The 22,531-nt window shown below is 48.2% G+C and overlaps 6 protein-coding genes across 6 annotated transcripts; 4 read left to right on the top strand and 2 right to left on the bottom strand.

Moving 5' to 3' along the window:
• Window positions 1-149: 149 nt before the first annotated feature.
• K444DRAFT_670823 (uncharacterized protein) lies at window positions 150-1,576 on the top strand. Its single transcript, XM_024887677.1, has 2 exons — window positions 150-759; window positions 809-1,576. The coding sequence occupies exons 1-2, from the start codon at window positions 210-212 to the stop codon at window positions 1,402-1,404; spliced, it is 1,146 nt and encodes a 381-aa protein (XP_024726510.1). The 5' UTR covers window positions 150-209; the 3' UTR covers window positions 1,405-1,576.
• Window positions 1,577-2,971: 1,395 nt separating this feature from the next.
• Window positions 2,972-8,705, top strand: K444DRAFT_605090 (WSC-domain-containing protein; the record flags this gene model as incomplete). The annotated part of the gene is made up of 5 exons (XM_024878841.1): window positions 2,972-3,089; window positions 3,122-3,619; window positions 3,674-3,814; window positions 3,869-6,476; window positions 6,581-8,705. The coding sequence occupies 5 exons, from the start codon at window positions 2,972-2,974 to the stop codon at window positions 8,703-8,705; spliced, it is 5,490 nt and encodes a 1,829-aa protein (XP_024726509.1).
• Window positions 8,706-9,373: 668 nt separating this feature from the next.
• On the bottom strand, window positions 9,374-10,399 carry K444DRAFT_638638 (uncharacterized protein; the record flags this gene model as incomplete). Its single annotated transcript, XM_024884287.1, has 4 exons — window positions 9,374-9,438; window positions 9,643-10,129; window positions 10,203-10,276; window positions 10,357-10,399. The coding sequence occupies 4 exons, from the start codon at window positions 10,397-10,399 to the stop codon at window positions 9,374-9,376; spliced, it is 669 nt and encodes a 222-aa protein (XP_024726508.1).
• Window positions 10,400-10,905: 506 nt separating this feature from the next.
• On the top strand, window positions 10,906-12,974 carry K444DRAFT_622681 (glycoside hydrolase family 13 protein). The gene has a single exon (XM_024882146.1). The coding sequence runs from the start codon at window positions 10,993-10,995 to the stop codon at window positions 12,865-12,867; it is 1,875 nt and encodes a 624-aa protein (XP_024726507.1). The 5' UTR covers window positions 10,906-10,992; the 3' UTR covers window positions 12,868-12,974.
• A 3,485-nt stretch (window positions 12,975-16,459) lies between these two features.
• K444DRAFT_638635 (uncharacterized protein) lies at window positions 16,460-17,556 on the bottom strand (the record flags this gene model as incomplete). The annotated part of the gene is made up of 2 exons (XM_024884286.1): window positions 16,460-17,144; window positions 17,201-17,556. 2 exons carry the CDS (start codon window positions 17,554-17,556, stop codon window positions 16,460-16,462), a joined length of 1,041 nt encoding a protein of 346 aa, XP_024726506.1.
• A 2,258-nt stretch (window positions 17,557-19,814) lies between these two features.
• K444DRAFT_291370 (alpha/beta-hydrolase) lies at window positions 19,815-21,195 on the top strand. Its single transcript, XM_024871663.1, has 2 exons — window positions 19,815-19,907; window positions 19,957-21,195. Exon 2 carries the CDS (start codon window positions 20,180-20,182, stop codon window positions 21,044-21,046), a length of 867 nt encoding a protein of 288 aa, XP_024726505.1. The 5' UTR covers window positions 19,815-19,907; window positions 19,957-20,179; the 3' UTR covers window positions 21,047-21,195.
• Window positions 21,196-22,531: the final 1,336 nt, after the last annotated feature.

Genomic DNA, 22,531 nt, shown 5'->3' with positions numbered 1-22,531 from the left:
AGAGCACAAGGTTCGGCAAACTTTTGATCCAGATTATTCAATATTTTGAACGTAATGTCCTCAAAGCGTCTCAGCAATATTTCCTGGCTTAAGTATTTATTATTTCCTGGTTCCCTTTGTCTCCTCTTCAGAATCTCCTTCCCCACTCTCGCATTCCGAGTTATTTGTACTTCGCAATTCTCGTCACTCCTTTAAATCATTCATTCACCATGAAGAGTGCCTTCGTTGTTCTCTCCGTCCTTTGCGGAATCGCCGCAGCACAATCGGAGCTGGATTATGCAATCGGATCTTATCAAGATGTCCCAGTCCTCCCAGATGTTGCTGCACCAGCCGGTGATGCTGCACCTCAGATGACGAATTTCAACATTACCTCGGTTGCATCGGACGTTGTGGAGGCTGTTAACACCAACACCACTGTTGTCACTGCAACCAATGTTGTAGAAGACAGTGTTGTTGTCGGCAAGCGACAAGTGACCTGCACCACACGATCTTTCAATGCGCCACAAGTCACAGTTCCTACGGATAGCCCAGCAGCATTCCAAAGCTATGCACCTTTTGCTGCAGCAGCCTCTGCAGCAGCACAACCCGCCGCTATTCCTTCAGGATACGCCCTTGTGCCAGAATTCGTTAATCTATTGGCCGCCGTCAAGACTTCACAATACTTGACATATACCACCCAAGGCCTTGCAGCAGGATATAATCCTCAGGTTTGCGCTGCCAAGTGTAACTCACTTGCGGGCTGTGTTGCGTTCAATATCTGTAAGGTCTCTCTCGTTTGCCTTGGCGTTTGCTAATTTCGTTATTTCAGACTATGAGCGGAATCCTTTGGTCGTGAGCGTGGCGACTCAGGTACCTGATGACACTGTCTGTCCAGGGCTGGCCACCTCTCCTTCAGCAACGCTGTTAAAGTGTGCGTTCTACGGTATTCCGGTCACTGCAGATCAAGCTACGAACGTCGGCCAATTCCAAGGACAATTCCACGTCGTCATCGCTGGTTCCAACGCCTACATCAAAACCTCGGCTCCCACCCTCCCTGGCTATGAAGGTCCTGTTCCCTTTGGGGGGGACTCCATAAACGCACCGGCACCAGTGATTAATCACGGCTACCTCCGCGTCCAAACTTTTGGTCAAAATGTTCCTTTTGATCCTTCTCTCTGCGCTACATCTTGTGCCGCTCAGACTGCATACAATGCCGCTCACAACATCGGGCTTGGACCTTGCGTTTTCTTCAACGTCTATGTTCTGACCGAAAATGGGGCCAATGGTATTCTTACATGCACCTACTTCTCTACTTCCTACGGACCTGCGTATGCCACCAACCCTGGCCAGTACGATGCTGCAGGCAATCATTACGAGGTTACCAGCAGCTACGGCTACTATCTTGATGGCTACTTCGTTGAGTAAGCACAGAACCTGGGTAGGGGATTTTGGTGATTGTGGGGCGCTTGAGCTTGCAGGTTGATGTCTAATGGTGAAGGCGGTGGGCTCCCTTTTTGAAAATGGCTTGGGAACAAACGTATTGTAGCGAAGGGATGATAATTTGGATAGAATGGTCTGCAATTTTTTGGATTTGAGTGTACTTCTATTTTAATGATAAAGCTTGTTCTAAGCATCATTGTGTTGAGACATGCAAATATTTTATGATTCAAAAAGACCATGCCTTGGAGCAGTTTCTCTGTGATTAAGTTTTGACAAGCACTAGGATATTGACATTGCCTAATAATTCAAGGAAAAAGGGTTCACTATCTTGTAATATGCAGAAGCCATTTGGAAAGCAATTTATGTATGTAGGAGATTGAGATTTATGATTTCTAATTCTATGATTAGGAAAGTATCCTTAAGCAGTAAAAGTTGAGTTGGTTTATTTACTACAGCAAAAACCCATTGTTAAAAAGAGTTCTCTTCAAGAAGACCGTCTAAATGTGCATTTGTTACTGGTCCCGGATCTACCATCTCCATGCAACTCCTCAGCCAGTTTTGTGACTAATCCCATGAACACCCTCCCGTTGGGTACTTCCTCATCTAAGATGTATCTATCAATAGGGGCAAAAGTCCATCCAACAAAATTTCTGCCCAAGCGTTATTGTGTATTGTTCGCGATACGCCAATCCGAGACTGTCGGGGACTCCGAGGTGGGAGCCATGTACCCGCCTGTTCGTGGCCCGAGAGTATTGAAATTTTATGCGCCAAACCATTACTCCGTCCCGCCGAGAAGCTCGTAACTTTACTGTATCGTAGAACATAAATCAAATTCTCGACAGGGATGTGTGCCACAAGGGTATTACCCGAGTGGGCGAGTGCGACCACACTATCGAAGCTTGCATGTGGTGGCTTTGTTCCTGAGACTGAGGGTCCGGCGGTACGGCGCTGCAGGTGTGACAAAGCGTTAGGAGTTTGTGGCTTTGAGACATAAAATAATTTGCGCTTTTAGCGTTTTACGCGTTGTGCACAATGGTGGCTGCGAGGCTTGGCTAAGCTTTTCGTTCTGTCGCAGATTAGGCACCAGATTCCGGGAGGCTTCGACCCGTAAGCACAATCATAATAAGCAATTCCATCTTTAAAGCCCCTTAAGCCACCGCCAGGCACAGCCGTTCTGCATTGGGCCAAACAGCCAGCCTGCAAATAGTGCCCAGTCTAAATCAATTTTCCAAGACAAAGCTACATGCAAATTGACATGATGGTTCTCGGGTGAGCACGCAGCAAGCTCCACAACCACGAGGGCCAACCATTCTTCGGTTGCTTGAAGATGAGTAGCACTTCTTTTCTCAAAGAAATGGTTTTCTATTGATCCAGTTGCTTCTGTCACTGCTTCACAGTCATTACTGCTTCGCTATCACAGCATCTTCACAGTCACTACTACCTTCATTGTCGTTTCTTCTTACTTTCGTTTTCTGGCGGCATTTCTTCCAACTCTATTTTCTTACCCTTGAAATTTTACTTGCATAATAAAGACTCTTCGTGGAACGGCAAAATGAGGGTCTCAATAGCCCTTAAGGGCCTATTGGGCCTCAGTTTCTGTTTATCAGTTCAAGGATATGATCCAACAGACTCAATTATGGACGCCGGTAAGGATAGATACTTGGTACTCTGTACGAACACAAACTAATTGAATTTGTAACAGATTCTTCTCAGACAGGCTATCTCCCAAATCATAATATGGACCCCGCGGTTGTTGGTGGTGGGTCTTTCGGTCAGATATGGCAATTCAATCTTCCTTCAAATCCATACGGCCAGCTAGAGCAGTTTTACGCAAAGCCTTTGGTCTATACTCCAAGCAGCACCAACCGCCAGGTGGTACTTGTTTTTTCCGAGCAGAATCGAATATTTTCCCTCGATGCCGTGAATGGAACCCTGGTTACCAGTCGGGATTTGTCGTTAGACGGAGAAGCCCCATTCAACGTTGCTGATTTAGGTTCCTGCAACGACATCAGTGGAACAATTGGGATTACGGGGACACCAGTGATTGATCCATCAACGGATACAATATACTTTTGGGCTAAAAGTTATTTGGCGCCGGGCTTGAGAGGATATCAGAACGGGGCATTTTATTTTCATGCAATTGATGCCGCTACGCTGAAAGAAAAGCCCGGATTCCCTGTCAACATCCAAGGCGAAACAGGTAAGATTTAAATAGTATTATAGCTTGAATGATGTTTTCTCTAACTTTGAATAGCCGACAATGATCATACTCGATATTTTACTGGAGGTACCGTGCATCAAAGAGCCTCTTTGAATTTGGTCAACGGAGTTGTCTTTGCAGGTTTTGGTGGCCACTGTGACCAGTATAATTACACTGGCTGGATCGTCGGTATGAGTACCCAAGGGAAATATCTTACTGGCTACTCTACCAGTGCTGGACCCACCGCAGCTCCCCAGGATGGAACCTGGAATGGTGGGGGAGGAGGGTGCGGAGTCTGGATGTCCGGCATGCCGATCGTATCAGACAACTCGGGTCGCATCTTCTTTTCAACTGGAAATGCGTACAAGGTTTCAAATAATGGACTTCTTCCTGCTTCAGGGCATCTTCATCTAGATACACTCTCTGAGGCGTTTGTCAACCTTGCCGTCAACAAAACAACAGGGGCTCTTACTCAACAAGACTACTTTGAGACCTACCAGTATCAAGCAATGGACGCTGCTGATCGCGATCTTGGCTCAGGGGGGGTCATGCTTCCAGATCCGGGTACATTTAGTGGTGGCGGAGTGGCTCGCCTGATCGTTGGGTGTGGAAAGAATGGAAACTGCTACATCACAAATGCCGACAATCTTGGCGGATACAAACTTGGATCTGCTGGTGGCGATGCAATCATTCAGACCATTACCCCTCCAAGCGGTTCGCCGGTGTTCGGCAATCCAGGGTCGTATCCTCTGGAAGGCGGTTATCTCTACATGACCCCCGTTGGATCTCCGACTTACGTTTACGCGTTGGGCTTTGACTCGAGTGGACGCCCTGCTTTCACCTTAGTTGCTCAAACAGGTGATATCGTCACTGGTCGTGCTGGCGTTGGTCCGCCAACTATTACATCTTACAAGGGCCAGCAAGGTACTGCGATCCTGTGGTCTTTGGATCCTGATGCTGGGGTTCGAGCGTATAATGCGGTCCCTGTCAATGGGCAAATGACGAGAATACCACTGAACTCTGCCTCTTCTGTTGCAAAATATCAACGTGTGGTTTTCGGAGATGGCCGCTACTATCTCATTACCACTGCCGGTACTGTGGTTGGCTACGGATCCCCTGTCAAATCGCCGTTGACTTGCAACGATCCCCTCAACTTTGGCTCCATCGCTATTGGATCAACGAAGACGCTGAATTTGACGTGCACTGCAAATATTCCGATTACCAGCATCAACATCACAGCTCCCTACATGTCAACTTACCAGGTGTCAAACTCCAGCTTACCGCGAGGGAGCCTGAGCACTGGTGCAATCTTTTCATTTCCTATCACTTTCAACCTTACGGCAGCCGTAGCTCCTGGAGTCCAGTCAACGTCTATAACCCTTCGCACTGCCAACGGAGTGACAGGATTTTCTACGCAGCAACCTATCTCAGTGACCGGGAAAAGTGTTAGTGCGAACCCGTATGCATCTTTGATACCACTGCAAGTTGACTTCGCTCCTCTGGTTATTGGATCCGCGGCAGCCGAGACAGGTTCCGCCAGTACCTTTGTTATCCAGGACATCGGACAATCTGACCTCGTAATCCTCGGATATGCCTTTACAGACAACATCATCCCCACTGTCGCAAACACCAATGTCACGGTGGGTGGTTCGGCAAATGGCAACTCTGTCTTGGACAAGAATGGCGTCTTTACCTCCAACGATCTCCCAGCTGTGGGAAGCGTTATTCGCAACGGCACGTCTGTCACTGTCAATGTACTTTTCAACGCTTCAGCCATTGGAAATTACTTCTCCCTTCTCCAAATATATACCAACGGAGGCATGGTGTACACGACGCTCGTGGCATCGGCAGACTCTTCTCCCATTGCTCTTCTCCAGCAGTCCACGAGTGAAGGAGGGTGGATCACCATTCCAGACTGTGTTGTCCCTGCCGATGGCTGTACCAATCAGGTCGACTTAGGGACTTCAGTCGGCATCGGCCAATTGAGCGTGACCATCAGTTTCACAAACGAGGGGGGTTCTGACCTGGAAATTACGAAATCCAAACCTCTTGAGGGCTCTGTTCTTGGAGCAGAGAATCCCAATACCGACCTTTCTGAAGGATTGTTTATTTCTCCTGGTGATACTGCGACAGCCGCAATATTGTTCTCTCCCGGGGTATCAGTCTTGAATGCCGACCCAATCATCTACTCCGGTGCTTGGACGCTTAATACGAACGATTTAACCTTTGGAGTTCATACCCTCAATTTCACTGCCACATTGGCAGCTCCGCAAGTGGGGCCTCTGATTAGCGGGAAGTCCCAATTCCAGTACTTGGGCTGCTTTCAGGATAGTGTGGCCAGTCGCATCGAACCCACCCAATACAACAACGTCAATAATACGAATGGCCTTTGCCAGCAGCAAGCTCTGGCGGCTGGTATGCCTTTTGCTGGAACCGAATATAACACCGAATGTTATGTTGGATCTAACATACCCTCTCCTAGCTTGAAAGTCGCAGATTCGTTGTGTTCAACTTATTTCTGTCCTGGAGACCGCACTCAAATTTGTGGTGGAATAGGAGGCTATATATATCTCTTTTATGACACCACGAAGTACTTCCCGCAGAATGGTACTCTGGCTATCAGCGCACCCTCTTCTCTACCAACTGTTGGCCCTTACAAGTACCTCGGATGCTTTACCGACAACACAGGATCAAGAGCACTTTCCGGCAAGATTCCCGGAGCTACATCCACCAACACACTTGAGAGTTGTGCTGCAGCTTGCAGCGGTTACAACTACTTTGGGACCGAATATGGTACTGAATGTTATTGCGGAAACTCACTGGGAAGCTCTGCAACAGCGGCTGTCTCCACAACCTGGTATGTCTTATTTTACCCTTGCTTTTGGGGGTTCTCTTGAAGATGTACTCTCGAAGCATAACTTGAATGGCCTTTAAGACAAACCATTACTAACCCATCTACAGCAATATGCTTTGTGCCGGGTCGACTTCTGAGATGTGTGGAGGCTCTAGCCGGATCTCAGTGTACGTCCTGAGTAGCTATAATTCATCAGTTGTGACAACTTCACCAACCGCTACAACTTTATCCTCGACCAAAATCTCAACTCTGGGGTCACTTCCCACGGTGGGAGCATATATGTACGTCGGCTGCCAGACAGATTCAGTTGCCCAACGAACATTGTCCACGAAGAGCACACAAAGCAGCACAATGACAGTAGAGAGCTGTTCGTCGTTTTGTGCTGGGTATACCTTTTTTGGAGTTGAATACTCTGCGGAATGTTATTGTGGAAATACCCTTGTGGCTGGTTCCACTCTAGCAACTGATGGACGTTGCAACATGGCGTGTAATGGAAATGCATCAGAAACTTGCGGTGGCCCCAGTGGTCTCTCTTTATACCAGCTCATATCTTCAACATCCAGCAGCACCACAGTTGGCTCCTCGGTAAGCCAGCAAAGCCAGTCAACACAGTCGACTCAAACAAGCTCGTCCTTCACCCAGACCGGCTCTTCGACCCAAATAACCCAGACCAGCTCAGTACCAGCTCCCACTCCGACCGTTGCTATCACCTGTCCAGCTTCAAACGCAACAATATACACAGCCACGAACGGGGACACCTTTTTCCTGGAGTGTTTTCTTGACCGTCCAGGGAACGACTTGGGGATGTCTTACGTTGGCTCTTACGCCCAATGCGCTGAACTATGCGCCTACGCCGCTAACTGCGTAGCTTTCAGTTGGTTGCCTCCTGGACCGTCAAATCCGTGCTATATGCACAAAGCAATTGGAACTGGAAACAGCAACTCTGGTGTTTGGGGAGCCAGACTGGTTGTGCTACCTTCATCATCAAGCGTTCTAGGGAGCTCCAGCACAATTCTGTCAACGTCGCTCTCGACCATTTCATCATCGGTCACGAGCTCCATAACTTCCCTCACTTCATCATTTTTGCCTTCTTCCAGCACAAGTACTCAATTGTTGTCAACTACGAGTTCTTCCTCTCATTCAACAAGCACGAGCAGTGGGTCCCTCTCAACATCTAGTATATCTAGTACTTCCACCTCTTTTACAGCAACATCCTCGACACATAGTTCGTCAAGCTCGAGTTCATCTCAATCATCCTCATCCAGCACTAGCAGCGGAACACTCTCGACCACGAGCTCTTCCTCGCTCTCATCGAGCATGAGCAGCACAACCCTCCCGATTACGACAAGCAGTAGCACCACACTTCCTGGATCAGTCTCGAGCTCCAGTTCATCTTCATCATCCAGAGGGACCTCGGTGTCAAGCACGAACACTGAATCCCCCTCAAGTAGTAGCACAGCTCTCACGACCACGACAAGTAGTAGCACGTCACTTCTTGGATCAGTCTCCTCGAGTTCAAGCTCGTCTTCATCATCCAGACAAACATCCGTGTCGAGCACACTAAGTACCAGTGTCATAACTGCCACAACTTCATCCAGCAGCAGTTCCACTCTGTCACCAACGCTCCTACCTGGTTGGGGATACATCGGCTGCGCGAACGACAATACTGGCAACCGAGCGCTCACCAACGCGAGCACTACGGTTTCAACCATGACCGTCACTTTGTGTCAATCCTACTGTCAAACGAACAACTTTCCACTGGCAGGCGTCGAGTATGGAACGCAATGCTTCTGCGGGTTCTCGTTCTCATCAGGACACACGCTGGGGCAAACTGGATGCACCATGGCATGTGGGGGAAATAGCGCCCAACAGTGTGGGGGTTCTTCAAGACTATCAGTGTACAACAATACTGCGTATGTGATGCCTCAAGTTGTTTCAAGTGTGAGCACGTACCAAATGAAGGCTTGCTATAACGATAACGTAGCAGCCAGAGCTTTTAACAGCTATGTCATAGCCACAAACGCTATGACAGTCGAGATGTGCGTCAGTTCGTGTAGCGCTCGGGGCTTTTTGTATGCTGGAGTTGAGTTTGGGAGGGAATGTTATTGCGGGAATGCAATAGCTTCAACAAGCTCACCGATATCTCTCTCAACCTGTCAAGAGAACTTTTGTAGTGGGAACATGACGGAGTACTGTGGGGGTTCGAATGCACTGTTGGTTTATTCTCAATAGAATCAAAGGTGAACGAAGACAAGGCATAGAATTTAGGCGGCTACCCTGCCCTGAGGGGATTAATTTCTGCCATCTACTATTTCGCCTTCCTTCTTATTTATTTCTCAATCAGTGAGGCGGAGTTAGTTTTAATATAAATTTTATGGTGAAAGTTTCTATCGAGGCATTTGAATTTTAGTCTTTTGTTTCGAGTGTATAACCCAGGACTGCGGCTCTTTTTGACATTCTTTGCAATGTCTTTTGCGTTATCTGCTACTGCCACTGCTTGGAACCTCCAAGATTGTAGTACTTCTTTGACTAAGTCCCAAGTTAAAACTGAACAGGAAGTCGAGATGCTGGAGACTGTGTGTACAGGGCAATAACTAGGTTGGCGGTGCGTGCCCAACTACGACCGCAACCGACTTCTATGTCACCTGTAGCAACACTTCCTACAAGACAACACGCCCGCGAGTTGTAACAGGCTTCTACTCCAACGAGTCCGCAATACCCACGGCTGCTGGCGCCACTGCCTTCTCAATGTTAGCGTCGGGACGGATGAGGAGCAATCAGACGACCCGCTTCGAGCTTACTCTACCGTAATTGGCGGGTAGGCGTATACTCTTCCTGATGGCGGTGTGTGCCCACAACAACTGCAGCACCAGATGGAGGGTTTATATCCCTTATCCTTGCTATGGAAGTAACATCTCCCTATCGCTCGTCTTGCCCACATCGCTAACGCTGACAAGCCAGCCAACTGGATCACCGTACAGCAGCTCATGTTGTGCGTAGTATACAACTTCTGAGGCGTGTAACGGCAGCGGAGAGCACTCAGCCTGCGAAACACAGAAACTATGTGTGCCGTCCGCCCCGCACTGGTCCTCTTACAAGACGATAGGCTCTGCTTTGTGCCCAGACAACCAAACCTGCATCCGCACAACCATTGTGCCACAGTACGTACAAGTTATAGGGAGAATATTACCGATAGTCACCGCAATGGCGACTAGCACTCCAACAGAACTAGGAAAACTCAAGTCAAGAGTGCTTGCTATATTCAATGCAACCTCTATATACGGAGAACCTTCAGCACCAGTCAGGCTCAAATCGGAGCCGAGAACAAGAAGGAAGCTGCCGTTCCCGACCCAGACTTCAACACTAAAGAGATTCAGTTCATGAACAGCGGCTGTACTATCTTCGACGACATCCTTAGTGATCAAGGAAATTGTACAGGCATCCCCAACTTCAATTGCGGCCGCGGTAATAGCATAATCTGGTGGTGGAACAAAATCTTCTACAAAAGCAAAAGTTATGGCAGCCCAACATATCCCCGGTATCTGACACGCACTATTACAGATAAACTCTATTTTTGCTGGCAGGGGGTGGGCTGCGGACCCTGCCTGCGGCCTGTATCCAGGATTCCTTTGCCTGCCAGTACGGGCTTGCGCCCCCTATCCATAAACAGGTTATATTGAGAATAAATACAGATTGGAGAAAATAAGACGGGTCTCAGATTGGGCTTACAAAATCATATCTTCTTACTAAATGAGCTGGCTTGTGGATGAGTCCAGCGAGGTTGGGAGGTCGCGGTAAAGAATCTCTCTGGGACAATAGCTGGCGGTGGAGAGATTAGTAGTCAAATGAATCCACTAAAGGATAACTACGGTGTAAGACTTACTATAATACAAGTACATACCCAAGCAGATTTTTATGCCGCACATATCGGTATCGCAACTTGGGTTTGTGGAGTTCTGCCATTCCTAATATTCCCTCGCCATAAGGCGGGGATGTTGCTGAGCACCCCAAAGCTACCCCTGAGCTAGTTAAGACCTAGCCCGAAGGCCTCCAAAGATACAAGCTCTTGTAATAACGTGTATCAGTGAATATTTGGCGAGAATACCAAAATCGGGAAGATCGCGCCAGACGACTCTACTTCATAGCCCTGTCAAATCGCACACCTAAATAGAACCTAAATAATATAGATTTAAAGGAGCCAAAGCTTCTATATTTTGTGATTAATTTGAGCGATTATTTCTTTATTTCGAAGGCGTTACTAAGAACTTATAAAGGAAAGGGCGGAAACGAGAGAGTCTGATATTGCTACTGAGCATTGTGTGACGTGCAAATCGGGGATTTTACATTTAAGCGAATCCAGTACGAGAGTACTCGTAGTGATTCGCCCAATGTCTCAGCTGATCACATGCAGCCACAGAAGACGAGCACATAGAACTCATCTTCAGTTGCGAACTCAACCATCCTTCCACTATGGTGCCAGAATGAGACAGTTAGGTGAAGACGCCCAAGAACGGAAACAATGCGCAAGATTCGAAGCTTGACTACACTCGGCGCGGCTGTCGTCCTGCTTGCGGTAGGGTTCATTCTCGCTGAGCGCTATTTCCTCGACCTCGGCTCCATCAATCAGAAGATCATCTCTCTCGGGGTGGACGACCAAGACCAAGTTAGAAAATGGTGGAAAGAAGCCGTAATCTATGAAATCTACCCGGCATCCTTCAAAGACTCCGATGGCGACGGCATTGGAGACGTACCCGGCATCATCTCGAAGCTGGACTACCTGCACGATCTCGGTGTCGATGTAATCCACATCTGTCCGCACTATCAGAGCCCTCAAGTCGACATGGGCTACGACATCTCCGATTATGAGGACGTGCATCGACCGTACGGAACCGTGGAAGATGTACAGGCTCTAATTCACGCCACCCATACTTGCGGCATGAAAATCATCTTCGATCTCGTCATCAACCATTCTTCAGACCAGCACAAATGGTTTGAGGAATCTCGGTCCTCAAAAGATAATCCCAAACGCGACTGGTATTTCTGGCGCCCGGCAAGGTGGGATGCAGAGGGGAAGCGGCATCCGCCGAATAACTGGCGCAGTCACTTCACCGCTCCGGCATGGACGTGGGATGAGAAGACGGAAGAGTATTATCTGCATATCTATGCACCCGAGATGCCGGACTTTAATTGGGAGAATGAGGAGACGAGAAAAGGGCTTTACAATTCGTCTATGATTTTCTGGCTTGAGAGGGGTATTGATGGATTCCGGATCGATACTGTGAATAAGTATTCGAAGGATATCAAGTTTCCTGATGCACCGATTGTTGAGCCCTGGGAGGAGACCCAGCCAGCGTCGGAATTCTACAATAATGGTCCACGCATCCATGAGTATTTGGGGGAAATGAAAGAGATTCTTGATCGCTATGGTGCACTCACCGTGGGTGAGCTCTCGCATTTTCCGTTTAGTGAAGAAGGTGTGCTGCAGTTCGCGTCCGCAGGTTCTGGACAGTTGAATATGGTGTTCAACTACGCGCTCATGGCTCTTGGGCAAACACGAGAGAGGGGCCAACATAGTCGATCGCCGTTCAATGCTCCAGTTTTCAAGAAGGAGATGTCGCGCTGGCAAACATTTGCCAGCGATACCGACGCTTGGGTGACGCTGTTCTTGGAGAATCACGACGCTCCGCGCTCAATCTCTCGCTTTGGGTCGGATGGATCGGCGGAGGAGCAGATGAGGAGTGGGAAGATGATTGCGATGTTGCTCGCAACAATGACGGGGACACTGTTTCTGTATCAAGGGCAGGAACTCGGTCTGGCTAATGCGCCACGGTCATGGCCTGTTGAGGAGTTCAAGGATGTGAGGTCTGTGAATATGGCCAGGAAGGCGAAAGAAAAGTGTAAGCACGACTCGACGTGTCTGAAGAAAGAAATAGACGAACTCTGGGAGACGGCGAGGGATCACGCCAGGTTGCCGATGCAGTGGAACTCGGGGCCAAACGCGGGATTTACAGACGAAGGCGTGACGCCTTGGATGCGTGTGAATAATGATTGGAAGACCAAGAATGCGGAGCTGCAGAGTGGGAACTCATTGAGTTTGTTGGGCTTTTGGAAAAGGATGTTGAGGTTGAGAAAAGAGTATAAAGATCTTTTTGTCTATGGTGTCTATCAATCATATGCAACCGAGGCGGCAGAGTTGTTTGTATTTACAAAGGTGGGGAGTGGGAAAAAGTCACTTACCGTTGTGAATATGTCTGGCGAGGAGAAGAGGTGGGAGGGGGCTTCTTCAATTTTGGGAGAGGGATGTCGAATTTTGATAGAGAATATTGGAGGTGGAGCTCAAAGGGAGGAAGTATTATCCGCTTGGGAAGGAAGGGTGTATTCTACCGTCCTGTGATTCTTGATAAGCTGAATATGACCGAGTGTCGCATTCATGATTTCGAGGTTGGCGAGACACGAAAGAATTAGCTTAAACATACACAGTATATCAAAGGATTAATCACGTTGATCAAATTAATCAATTAATTAATCAATTAAGGTGATTAGATTATGATTAATGTAATTCAGATTTTTTTTGATTAGATTAGAATAATTAAACAGATTAATCATGATTAATCTAATTAATCTGTCACGTGACTGTAGTAAATCACTATTTACTTAATAAGTATTAAATAACTAAGGCACCTATCAAGTAGCCCTAGTTAAACTAAGCTAGGGCTTATATAATAGTAGCTATATACTAGCTTTCAATAATAAACTACTTATTTTCCTATATTCCTGTTACGTGGCACCAGTCACGTGGTGCCACTGCACGTGACTTAGCGTGTAGCCAGTGCTTTTAGCCCGGCATACAGCCTTCAGCTCAATTCAAGCTCTTTACCACCACTGCAATATCACCTTATCGTGACAATTCCCCTTTTTTTAATTTAGCTTCGGGTCGCTTACTAAGCATTGCCGCCCCTGATTAGTGTAGCGCTAGAGCTAGAGCGGACAGGAGCGCTACCAGATTCGGCTAGCCCCGTCACGTGTAAGATCACGTGTGTATTAATCAGATTAATCATGATTAATCTAATTAATACATGAATAGAATATGATTAATGAGTATGTTTCGTGATTAGATTAGATTAATGGGCCATTAATCTAATCTAATCTAATCTAATCATTTGACACGCTGAACATACAGCCGCATAAATTAGAGACTCGAAAGTTGTGCCAGTTCAGGAGCCGCAGTAGTATTTTCCGCCATCATGGTCGTTGGTGGTGGATTGGGTTTTTAGCAGAGCCCATTCAAGAGACAAATCCAGCCGACAAAGTTGCACGAGCTATTGCATGTAAGTCGGCAGCTGACATCCCCGGGTGTGACACTATCGTCGTAGTAGCAGCATGTTGCTATGGCTGGAAATACGAGATATAGATGCAAAGATAGGAGAACGAGCAGCATAGTTACTTCGCGAGAAAGTTGATATTCGCGATGTAATTGCGGCAGGCTTGTCGAAGGGGTTCCAACTTTTGACTTGGGTCAAACACAGAACAAGAACCAAAAGTCAATACTTACACTGTTCGAGATTCGAGAGGCTCCAACTTGGGGCTGAACAAAGAGGAGTTGCAGCATGCTGCAAGCTTGGGAGGGACGATATGAAGGATTCCATAGGGCATAACCCAATCACATTTCCTTCCATATCAACACCACGAACAGCGTGTCTCCTATCATTGCGGTTTATTTCAGGCACATCCATCGCACGGACAGGATTCGGCGAGCACGGAAGCGGTCCTCTGACTTCAATGTGACGTTGTGGGCAAGCGAGGGTTTTGGCTAGAGTCTCTTCAATGTCCCCCTGCGCTCCTGCAGCCTTCGCACAGCTCTCTATGCCAAAACGGGCCTTGCACCTGGTGCAGGCTTCCAGGGTCATCGTTTGAGTTTCTTCGAAGATCCCGACCTCATTCGTCCAACTTTCGTGGCCTGCAGTTGGAAAGATAAGGGGCGGGCAAGATATTGACGGCCGAGTGGCGGTACGAGCTTACATAATTCAGGCCCCTGAGTTTTAGCGAGAAAAGCCCCTATTTCATGCAAACGAAGTCGATGAAGCGGGGCTTTACTATGTGTCGCCCGAATTTCCTGTCCTGAAACCGAGGTGGTTGAAATCTTGGAGCATCCCTCGCACATGGTGATGAACGCTTCACTCTCGGAAGGTGCTTCACAGCGAGTCAGATTATGGCAAGCACCTGCACGTGATTCGTCGCTTGACTAGCACGATTCTTCAGCGCTGTTTCCTTCCCAGACGTGTTCACAGATTTCGCTCTCTTCAATACTTCCTTTTTGCATCCATTTATGCTCAGCTCCAGAGTTATCAACACGAAAGAAACCAATACTACGAACTTGATATGAACAGCACATCACGAGTTATGTCAACAAGAGTGCCGACTGAGTGTACGCATTGTGGTGAAGCACATTCGGAACGGATTGAGCTTCGGGAATGTGGAAACTGTTCCATCCGCTTCTGCTGTAGTAAATTTCCCACAACTTGAGCTTTAATCCAAGCACGCGGCTGTCCCTGCTTTCCAAACAGGCAAAAACTGCTCCAAAAAGCATCAGCCTTTCCACCAACAAGAATGCAACCAACCGAACTACATCCTCAGATTAGATCTCTTCCCGGGATCATTCTGCAACCCGTACCTCGCTCGGACGCTGCCATGTCCGAGCAGCGCAACGTTGTCAGCACTGCACGGTGCTATAAAAGTTGCATTTGGATGGGCCAATATTGATTATCTATTTTCCTTCCACCTTGCGGCACATCAAGCAGAACCAAAAAATTGTTCCCCAGCCACACGATTTCGAACAGTCATTGGCTTTGCATTCATCCCAGATACGGACGCTATGCGAGATTGTTGAAGACCCCGACCTCAATGCCAAGCATATCGACGGCTTCGAATTCCTGAAATACACACACCATAACTGTGTCCAGAGCTGGGAGCACAAGATTTTCTATACTGAAAGCACACCGGGGACAGGGCATCTCGTTTCCCTAGATGGCGAAGGTTGCGGTTGCATGGACGAAGCTTGCGAAATCACAGTCTGAGGAGATTTTTGCGTGCTTCAAACGCCGAGGATGACGACTTCGATCAGCAGAATAATACTAAAAGGATCCTAAGTCTGTACTAGGAGGGACAGATACTGTATCAATAAACTATTATTCGAACTAGATGGTCATACCCAAACTGTGGACCGAACTTTGCGCACAAACCCCTCCATCTTGCTTATTTCACTCGCAAGGTCCAATGGTTTGATGAATTGTACTCGGGAGTTATTGCTAGACTCCGGCCGCGGGCTGTCGTGAGAGAAGTGACGAACGTCACGACTTCACACGAGCACTTGTGGCGGTCATATATATACTACTCAATCATTGCTACCGATCGAGCCATTTTCAAACCGCGTTTTGCACAGCTCAACCGCGCACTTGCGGTTTACGCCCGTAACTCTACTCACTGTTACAGAGACCCAAACCTGGCTAGCGGACAAAACCGAGAAGCGAAAAGTGATTTTCTGATTTTTGATTTTCGCACTGGCGCACCGCACCACTTGGGTTGAAGGCACGGCACAAAGTTGAGGCTAGACATGTTGTGAGCAATTGTGAAGAAGCTAGATTGTATATACATCAGAAGAAGCACGATTCCACCCTCCTTCAACTGTACAACTCTCACTTCACAGAAAACCACGCCCCCACCCCCCCTTTCATGCGCTGTGTGTAGCAATGCTCCTTTGAAACCGTAGCCAATTCGACAGTATCTCCTGCCTTGCTCTTGATATGTGGAAGCGTGGTGTCCTTCATGTGTCCCCAGCGACCATAGCCTTGTTGAATTGCTGTTTGACCGCAGTGAAAGAAGTGCTTTTGAACTCCAGTCATTCTTCTGGGTGTTGTTCTGGATATGCATGCACTGCAACGGGAACTTCAATAATACCCATACTGCTGATATACATAGTCAATTCTACCCTATCTCGCTCTGTCCAACTCCGAAACAAGATTGGAATGTAGTCCATCGATCTCAACTGGTTGCGGTTGATACGACTCGCCATGGAGCTCGGGAATATGGGTTGGAATTATCACGTTCTCCTGTGTGCCAGATAATTCTTTTCTTTCTCCCGTCGAACCTGGCACTCTCTGGCCATCCAGCTCCGGCTTTTCCACCCCCAGACCCGGCTCTCGAGCTAGCGAAGAATGTGGTCCCTTCCGATGCCATCTCATCACAACAAAGGCACCTAAGACAAGGGAGATAACTACGACGGGAATAGTTACGCCTATCGCAATCTTCGCGTCTTGAGACAGCCCGCCAGATGAGATAGAGGACGCCGAGCCTGTTTGGGCGCCTGAGGATGATGTCGCGCCAGTGACCGTAGCTTTCGCGTTTGCCCATTCACCCCAGGTTGGGCTCACCTTCTGCAGTACCGGAAGGTCAGATGGCCTGTATTTCACATATATTGGATCTGCGTAAGCCGGCAGAACCGATGCCGAAGTCGAAATTGTTTTGTCGCTCTCGCATGTCCAAAAAGTTACAGGTCCCAGTGATGGGTTTTGCGTCGTCGTTCTCGTATAGCTATTGTCAGAACAACTCGTAACAACGATGTTTTCAGCCAATGATGAACAACCAATAATCCCCGGCCAAGGCATGCTGTATCCCCTATGGAAATGTCAATGCCTCAAATATTATTCCCACCTCTAAGGTATGAGGCTTACGCGGGGCAGCACCACACGGTTGTTTCATCAGCGATGGACGAGATGCTGAAACCGTCAGAGCTGTATTGTGATTCCAGGGCTGACTCTGTCGTGGTAGAAACCAGTGCTGCAGAATAACCCGATGGGCAGACGCCAGGTGAATACCAGCCTACCGGATCGATCGATCTATTGGGGTTGTGATTTGGAGGGAAACACTCGGTGTGCCATAGCCCATGAAACTGGTCGTAACCCAGTTCTGCCTGCAATATCGACAATCCGCCGCCATAGCAGTTGTCCAAGCAAGTTGCGGGCGGCGTGAAGATGGTAGTGAGCTGGCCGAACGAGGAGACTGGGGAAGAGGTTGTTGTGAAAGCCATTTTGATGGCCAAAGCTCAGAATATTGGGTCAGAGAATGCGTTCGCTGTGGGAGGTTGCTGGGCTACATACTATCACGATCGCCAGCCGAGTGGCAACAGGGGGGGGCTTCATTCGCTCAGCTGCAGCGCCACGCTGAATGTCAAGATTCAATGGGATGGCTGAACGACAACTAGCATGGCGCCACTTCGACATTGAATATCTCCAAATGCCGTCGGCTCAGCGACCTAGGTTAAGCTCCGTTCCACCACCCAGAAGTCTTGCCCCGCGCAGCTCGCAAGACTAGGAGTTCCTCCAGGAGTAACATCTCGGACAGAGCCAGGTTTGAGAGCGACAGGTTTGTGGACAACTTGTCACGAAATCACGTGATCACGTGACGCTGATTAGGCTTACTAGATTTGTACACCATCGAAAGGGTACCAAGTTTTGATTGAAAGTTCGATCTATAATCAAAAAAGATCAACGACATGTCTGCGAGAGAGTATCTCGAGAGTGGAAGGGAAAGTAAAACAAATGGTTGCGCTGGGAGGTAAGGCAGCGGGGAGACACATATTGGGTCTGCACTTGTATCCCGGAGACTCCACATACAAGAATCCTTTGATCATTTCAGACCATGGCCATGGGAATACCACAACAGCAATTCTCACATGATGCAATGTCTAGCCATCAAAAACGTCGCCCTCAAGCCTGGCCACCCATACGCGCCCATTTGCGGCCACTCACCGAATTGTTCAAACATCATTCAAAGATCTCCCTTTTACCCTTATGAATTTCAGCTCCGGCAGCGATCACTCAACCAAGAATTCCCTGTCAAAATCCCCTCATCCGCCAAAAATATCTTTTCTTCCCCATCATATATGCCTCCACTAATCTCTCACACCGTCCAACTCAATCAGCCTCGCTTCCCCTTCCTCCTCAACATCTTTAAGCATAATAGTAACCCTCTCCAACTTCACGCACATCCACATTCAACCACCACAACATATCCGCATCAAAAGTTATCCCAGCGCGCAACTTCAAGCGCCAGATGTCTTTTCCCAAAAAGTTGATCGACAGTCCGGGAGGGAGTAGCTCGAATAGCCATTTGGAATGCAGGGCTCGGTTCGCTGGAGTTGAAACATGAAATGTACGACGGACATGGAGAAATTTATGTGAGATTTTGTGTTGTGCAGGCGGATGCGTAAGGCGGAGAGGTGAATGGGTAGAGGGCTGGACGAGAGAGGGTCTGGAGGGCAGAGATGAAGCGTGAGTATAGGCAGAGGGCCTGGGTGAGCGGATCGTCGATATGGAAGGCAGATTGTATGCACTGGGGCGTGTGCGGGGCGTAGAGCTGGATTCTTGTGCGGACTCAAGGGGGAGGGTTGGGGGGAGAGTATAGAGCTTGGAAGTGGTCAGTGAGGAAAGATTCGGAGGGATGGAACATACCGGAGCCTGCGGACATGGTTTTGGGGTGGCTTTGGTCCTGCTGAGTCTAAGGTTCGTAGTTTTGTGTGCGCGAGTGCCTCAATAACGCAACTGCGCTGTCAAGCTTTCCTAGTTCTGGTTGCGGGTGAAGTTATCTTGTTCTGTCGTTGCGAGTGGAATCCTCAGGTGGGTTGGAGGTCTGCAGACGAGGGGTTCGGCCCCCTGTCAACTAGATTTACCCGGCACCCCCCGCAGTCCCCTGTAATAAATCGCGGCCACCTCCCCTCGCATGTGCAATGCCTGCAATTGATAAAGATTGAAGCGTTTGGGAAATTTTGTTTTCTGTCATCGTCAATATTGTATAGTTTCTTGACGTTATCACTTTGATGTGTCTTTTTCCAGAGCAAGTGTGCGGAGTGACTGCTCCGGATACGAGAGCTAGGACAATTTTCATTCGCGCGAGAAAGTCCTCGCAATGTTCGGTCAAACAAAGTCGAGCACTCGTGAAAACCAAGCATCGCAAAGCAGATCTTCACCATGGCCAATGCCGCCCAAAATCTTGGAGCTGTAGTTCGACGAATGGTCTCTTGGATGGCCGCAAATTGAGTGGCTTAGTAAAGGATATGCAGCTGAAATCCTTGGCCAGGTCACATTTAGGCGAATCAACAGCTCCGTAAAGACAAAGCTACGATGAATTTCGAAGGGGGGGCCTCGGAAGGAAGAGTTGGGAGTCATGATTTATGCACGCAATCCATCTTGGCTGCATTCGCGAATTTCTTCCCCGTTCCAGAGCGCTACACCATAAATGGAATGTGTTCATGCATGACCATTGTAGCATCTACCAATCCCTTCGAGCCGGGCACGATGGTCAATAGTCGGTTGTACTTTTGAATGAAGATTCTCAGTCGTTGAATGAAGAAGACATGAAGAAACCCTGCCAAACTGAAAGGTCAGCAGCGGATGAAAAGCTCGAACATCGATGAATAACCCGCTTGCAGGTTTCGTTGAGTACTCCAATCCTGGAGCAGATGTTCAGCTACAATGAAGACGCGTCTTGGAAGATAAATAGTTGGTTGGACCCCTCTGATGGAAGTTTTATCTATCTTGTTTACAAGGCAACTATATCATTCTTCCCCGGACATCATTCTTCCCCAAACATCCTTCCTTTCTGAACACCATTTCCCCCCTGAAAAATAATCCACTCTTAACGTTACTTCAACAATGGCCACCACAAAGATCTCAAACATCTCAGCTGATGGCGTCAACGTCTTCTACCGCTCTGCTGGATCCCCATCATCGCCCGTCATTCTTCTCCTCCACGGCTTTCCCTCGTCTTCTCATCAATTTCGCAATCTCATTCCGCTCCTCGCTTCGAACTACTATGTCATTGCACCGGACCTGCCTGGTTTTGGCTTTACCGTCGTTCCGGAAATCCGCCAATACAAATACACCTTCGCCAGCCTAGCCACCACGGTCGGTGCTTTCGTGGACGCCCTGAAAATCAGCAAGTTCGCCATTTACATATTCGATTACGGCGCTCCAGCCGGATTACGCCTTGCCTTGGAGAGGCCCGAAGCCATCACAGCCATAATCTCCCAGAACGGAAATGCCTACGTCGAAGGGCTGGGTGCGTTCTGGGACCCCATCAAGGTTTATTGGGCCTCGCATAGCACTTCAGACCGCGAGGTACTTCGAAACAGCATCTTGACGTTTGCCGCTACGAAGTGGCAGTACCACAACGGAGCACCGAATCCTGAGAGCGTAGCCCCGGAGGCTTACTATCTGGACTATGCGCTCATGGAAAGACCAGGCAATAAAGACATCCAGCTGGATCTCTTCGGGGATTATGGAACTAACTTGCCTTTGTACCCGAAGTTCCAAGAGTGGTTCCGGACGAGCAACGTCCCAGTGCTAGCGGTATGGGGGAAAAACGACGAGATTTTTGTTCCGCCTGGTGCTGAGGCGTTCAAGAAGGATGTGAAGAAGTTGGAGGTGCATCTTCTCGATGCGCCACACTTCGCGATTGAAACGAACGAGAGGGCTTTTGCAGGTTTGATTCTGGAATTCTTGCAGAAGCATGGCATTTAGGATTGAGAGATGGAGAGACTTTTTCAGCTTGGTTCGGATGCTAGAAGCCACGTGTTGATGTTCATATCGTAATGAAAATGTTGAAAGAAGGTCGAAAGACCTCGCACAAGCGTATGCGTCTCTTGCATGCTTATTCGTCCCTTCACGCGAGCTGTTACATCGAGTTCTCATCTGGTATGTGCCTAGGCTGCGTTTACTGGATAATTTCAACTGTCAGACGGTTAATTAAGCTGGCTGCCAGCGGCGCCCTTTTGAGTGGCTCGCTTAGTCCTTGGCCCCTTTTCAGGAGCAAATCTATATTTCTCTAGGTTGGTGGCAAAAGAGGGGAAAGGGGCTAGAAGTAAATGCGAGGTCCTGACTAATCGCGGCAAAGGTCAACAATGGGCAAGGTACGTACCACATGAACCAGAGGGGAATTGTAGGATTGTTCTCTTCGTCTTTTCCCTCTGACTGATGATACAATTGCGGCAACGGCGATGGATTTAGAGTTCATCAGCTTTTCAGACCCAAATGAGTTCAAAAGCAGAGATGCGCAGAGGCGGGTGCGTTCTCATGCAATGCAGCATGTGCGCCGTCGACAGCGGCTTGGCAACCAAAGAAGCGCAGCTTTTCGAACCCTACAACCGAAGCAGTTACCTGAACATGGTAATCGTATATTCCCAAAGAGTATTACGTGGCACAATCCAGAGCTTGGCCAAGATGAAGACTGTGAGGGAGTTGACACAAGTGATGAAGATATTGCTGGGTCTAATAGGATGGAGCAACTTGAGATATATCCGGTATCTCCAACTGAAAGATATATTTTTACAATCTTCCATCATTGTGAGTGTTTCAAATCCCCAATACAGTCATGTAAGATTTCAGTTGGGCGAGCTCTTGTTCTACTTGCCTTTGATGACTCTTTTGGTGACTCTCAAATTAGACGGCGCCGCTGTAGCTGGTGGTCTTCTCCCATTAGGCAAATTTGTCCCAACGAACCCTTTGCGAACAAGGGTCCTCTCACTAGTGACTCAAGACACAGCTCTCTTCCACACCATTCTCGCACAGGGTGGATTGGATATGATGACTTGGCGCGGCGAACCGTTCTTTGACCCGTCGACTCGCTCAGCTGCTCGGGGACGAGAACTCGGCACAGTTTTCTGTCTGAAACATAAAACGGAAGCTATACGTATTATCAACGAAAGATTAAATGTTCCAATTTTGTGTACTTCGGATGAGACAATACTTGCTGTCTCGCATTTGGCTGGATATGAGGTGGGCATTCCTACACCCTTGGATTCTTTCAGCATTTTTCTAATAGCTGCTAAAGATGTTGGCCTCCGCAACGAAAGTAAGAGGCCTTTAGCTTAAAGTTTTCCTTGAATGTCGTAATTAACAGACCGGCATTAACTAGGATTCGGAAAACAGATTCACAGAATTCAAAATTCATATGGATGGAATCGAACAGATGGTCACGTTGCGAGGTGGATTGAAGGGAATTGGGTT

Source organism: Hyaloscypha bicolor (assembly GCF_002865645.1).
Source record: "Hyaloscypha bicolor E unplaced genomic scaffold K444scaffold_190, whole genome shotgun sequence".
NCBI classification, from domain to species: domain Eukaryota; kingdom Fungi; phylum Ascomycota; class Leotiomycetes; order Helotiales; family Hyaloscyphaceae; genus Hyaloscypha; species Hyaloscypha bicolor.
This window is presented reverse-complemented; position numbering and strand designations above follow the sequence as displayed.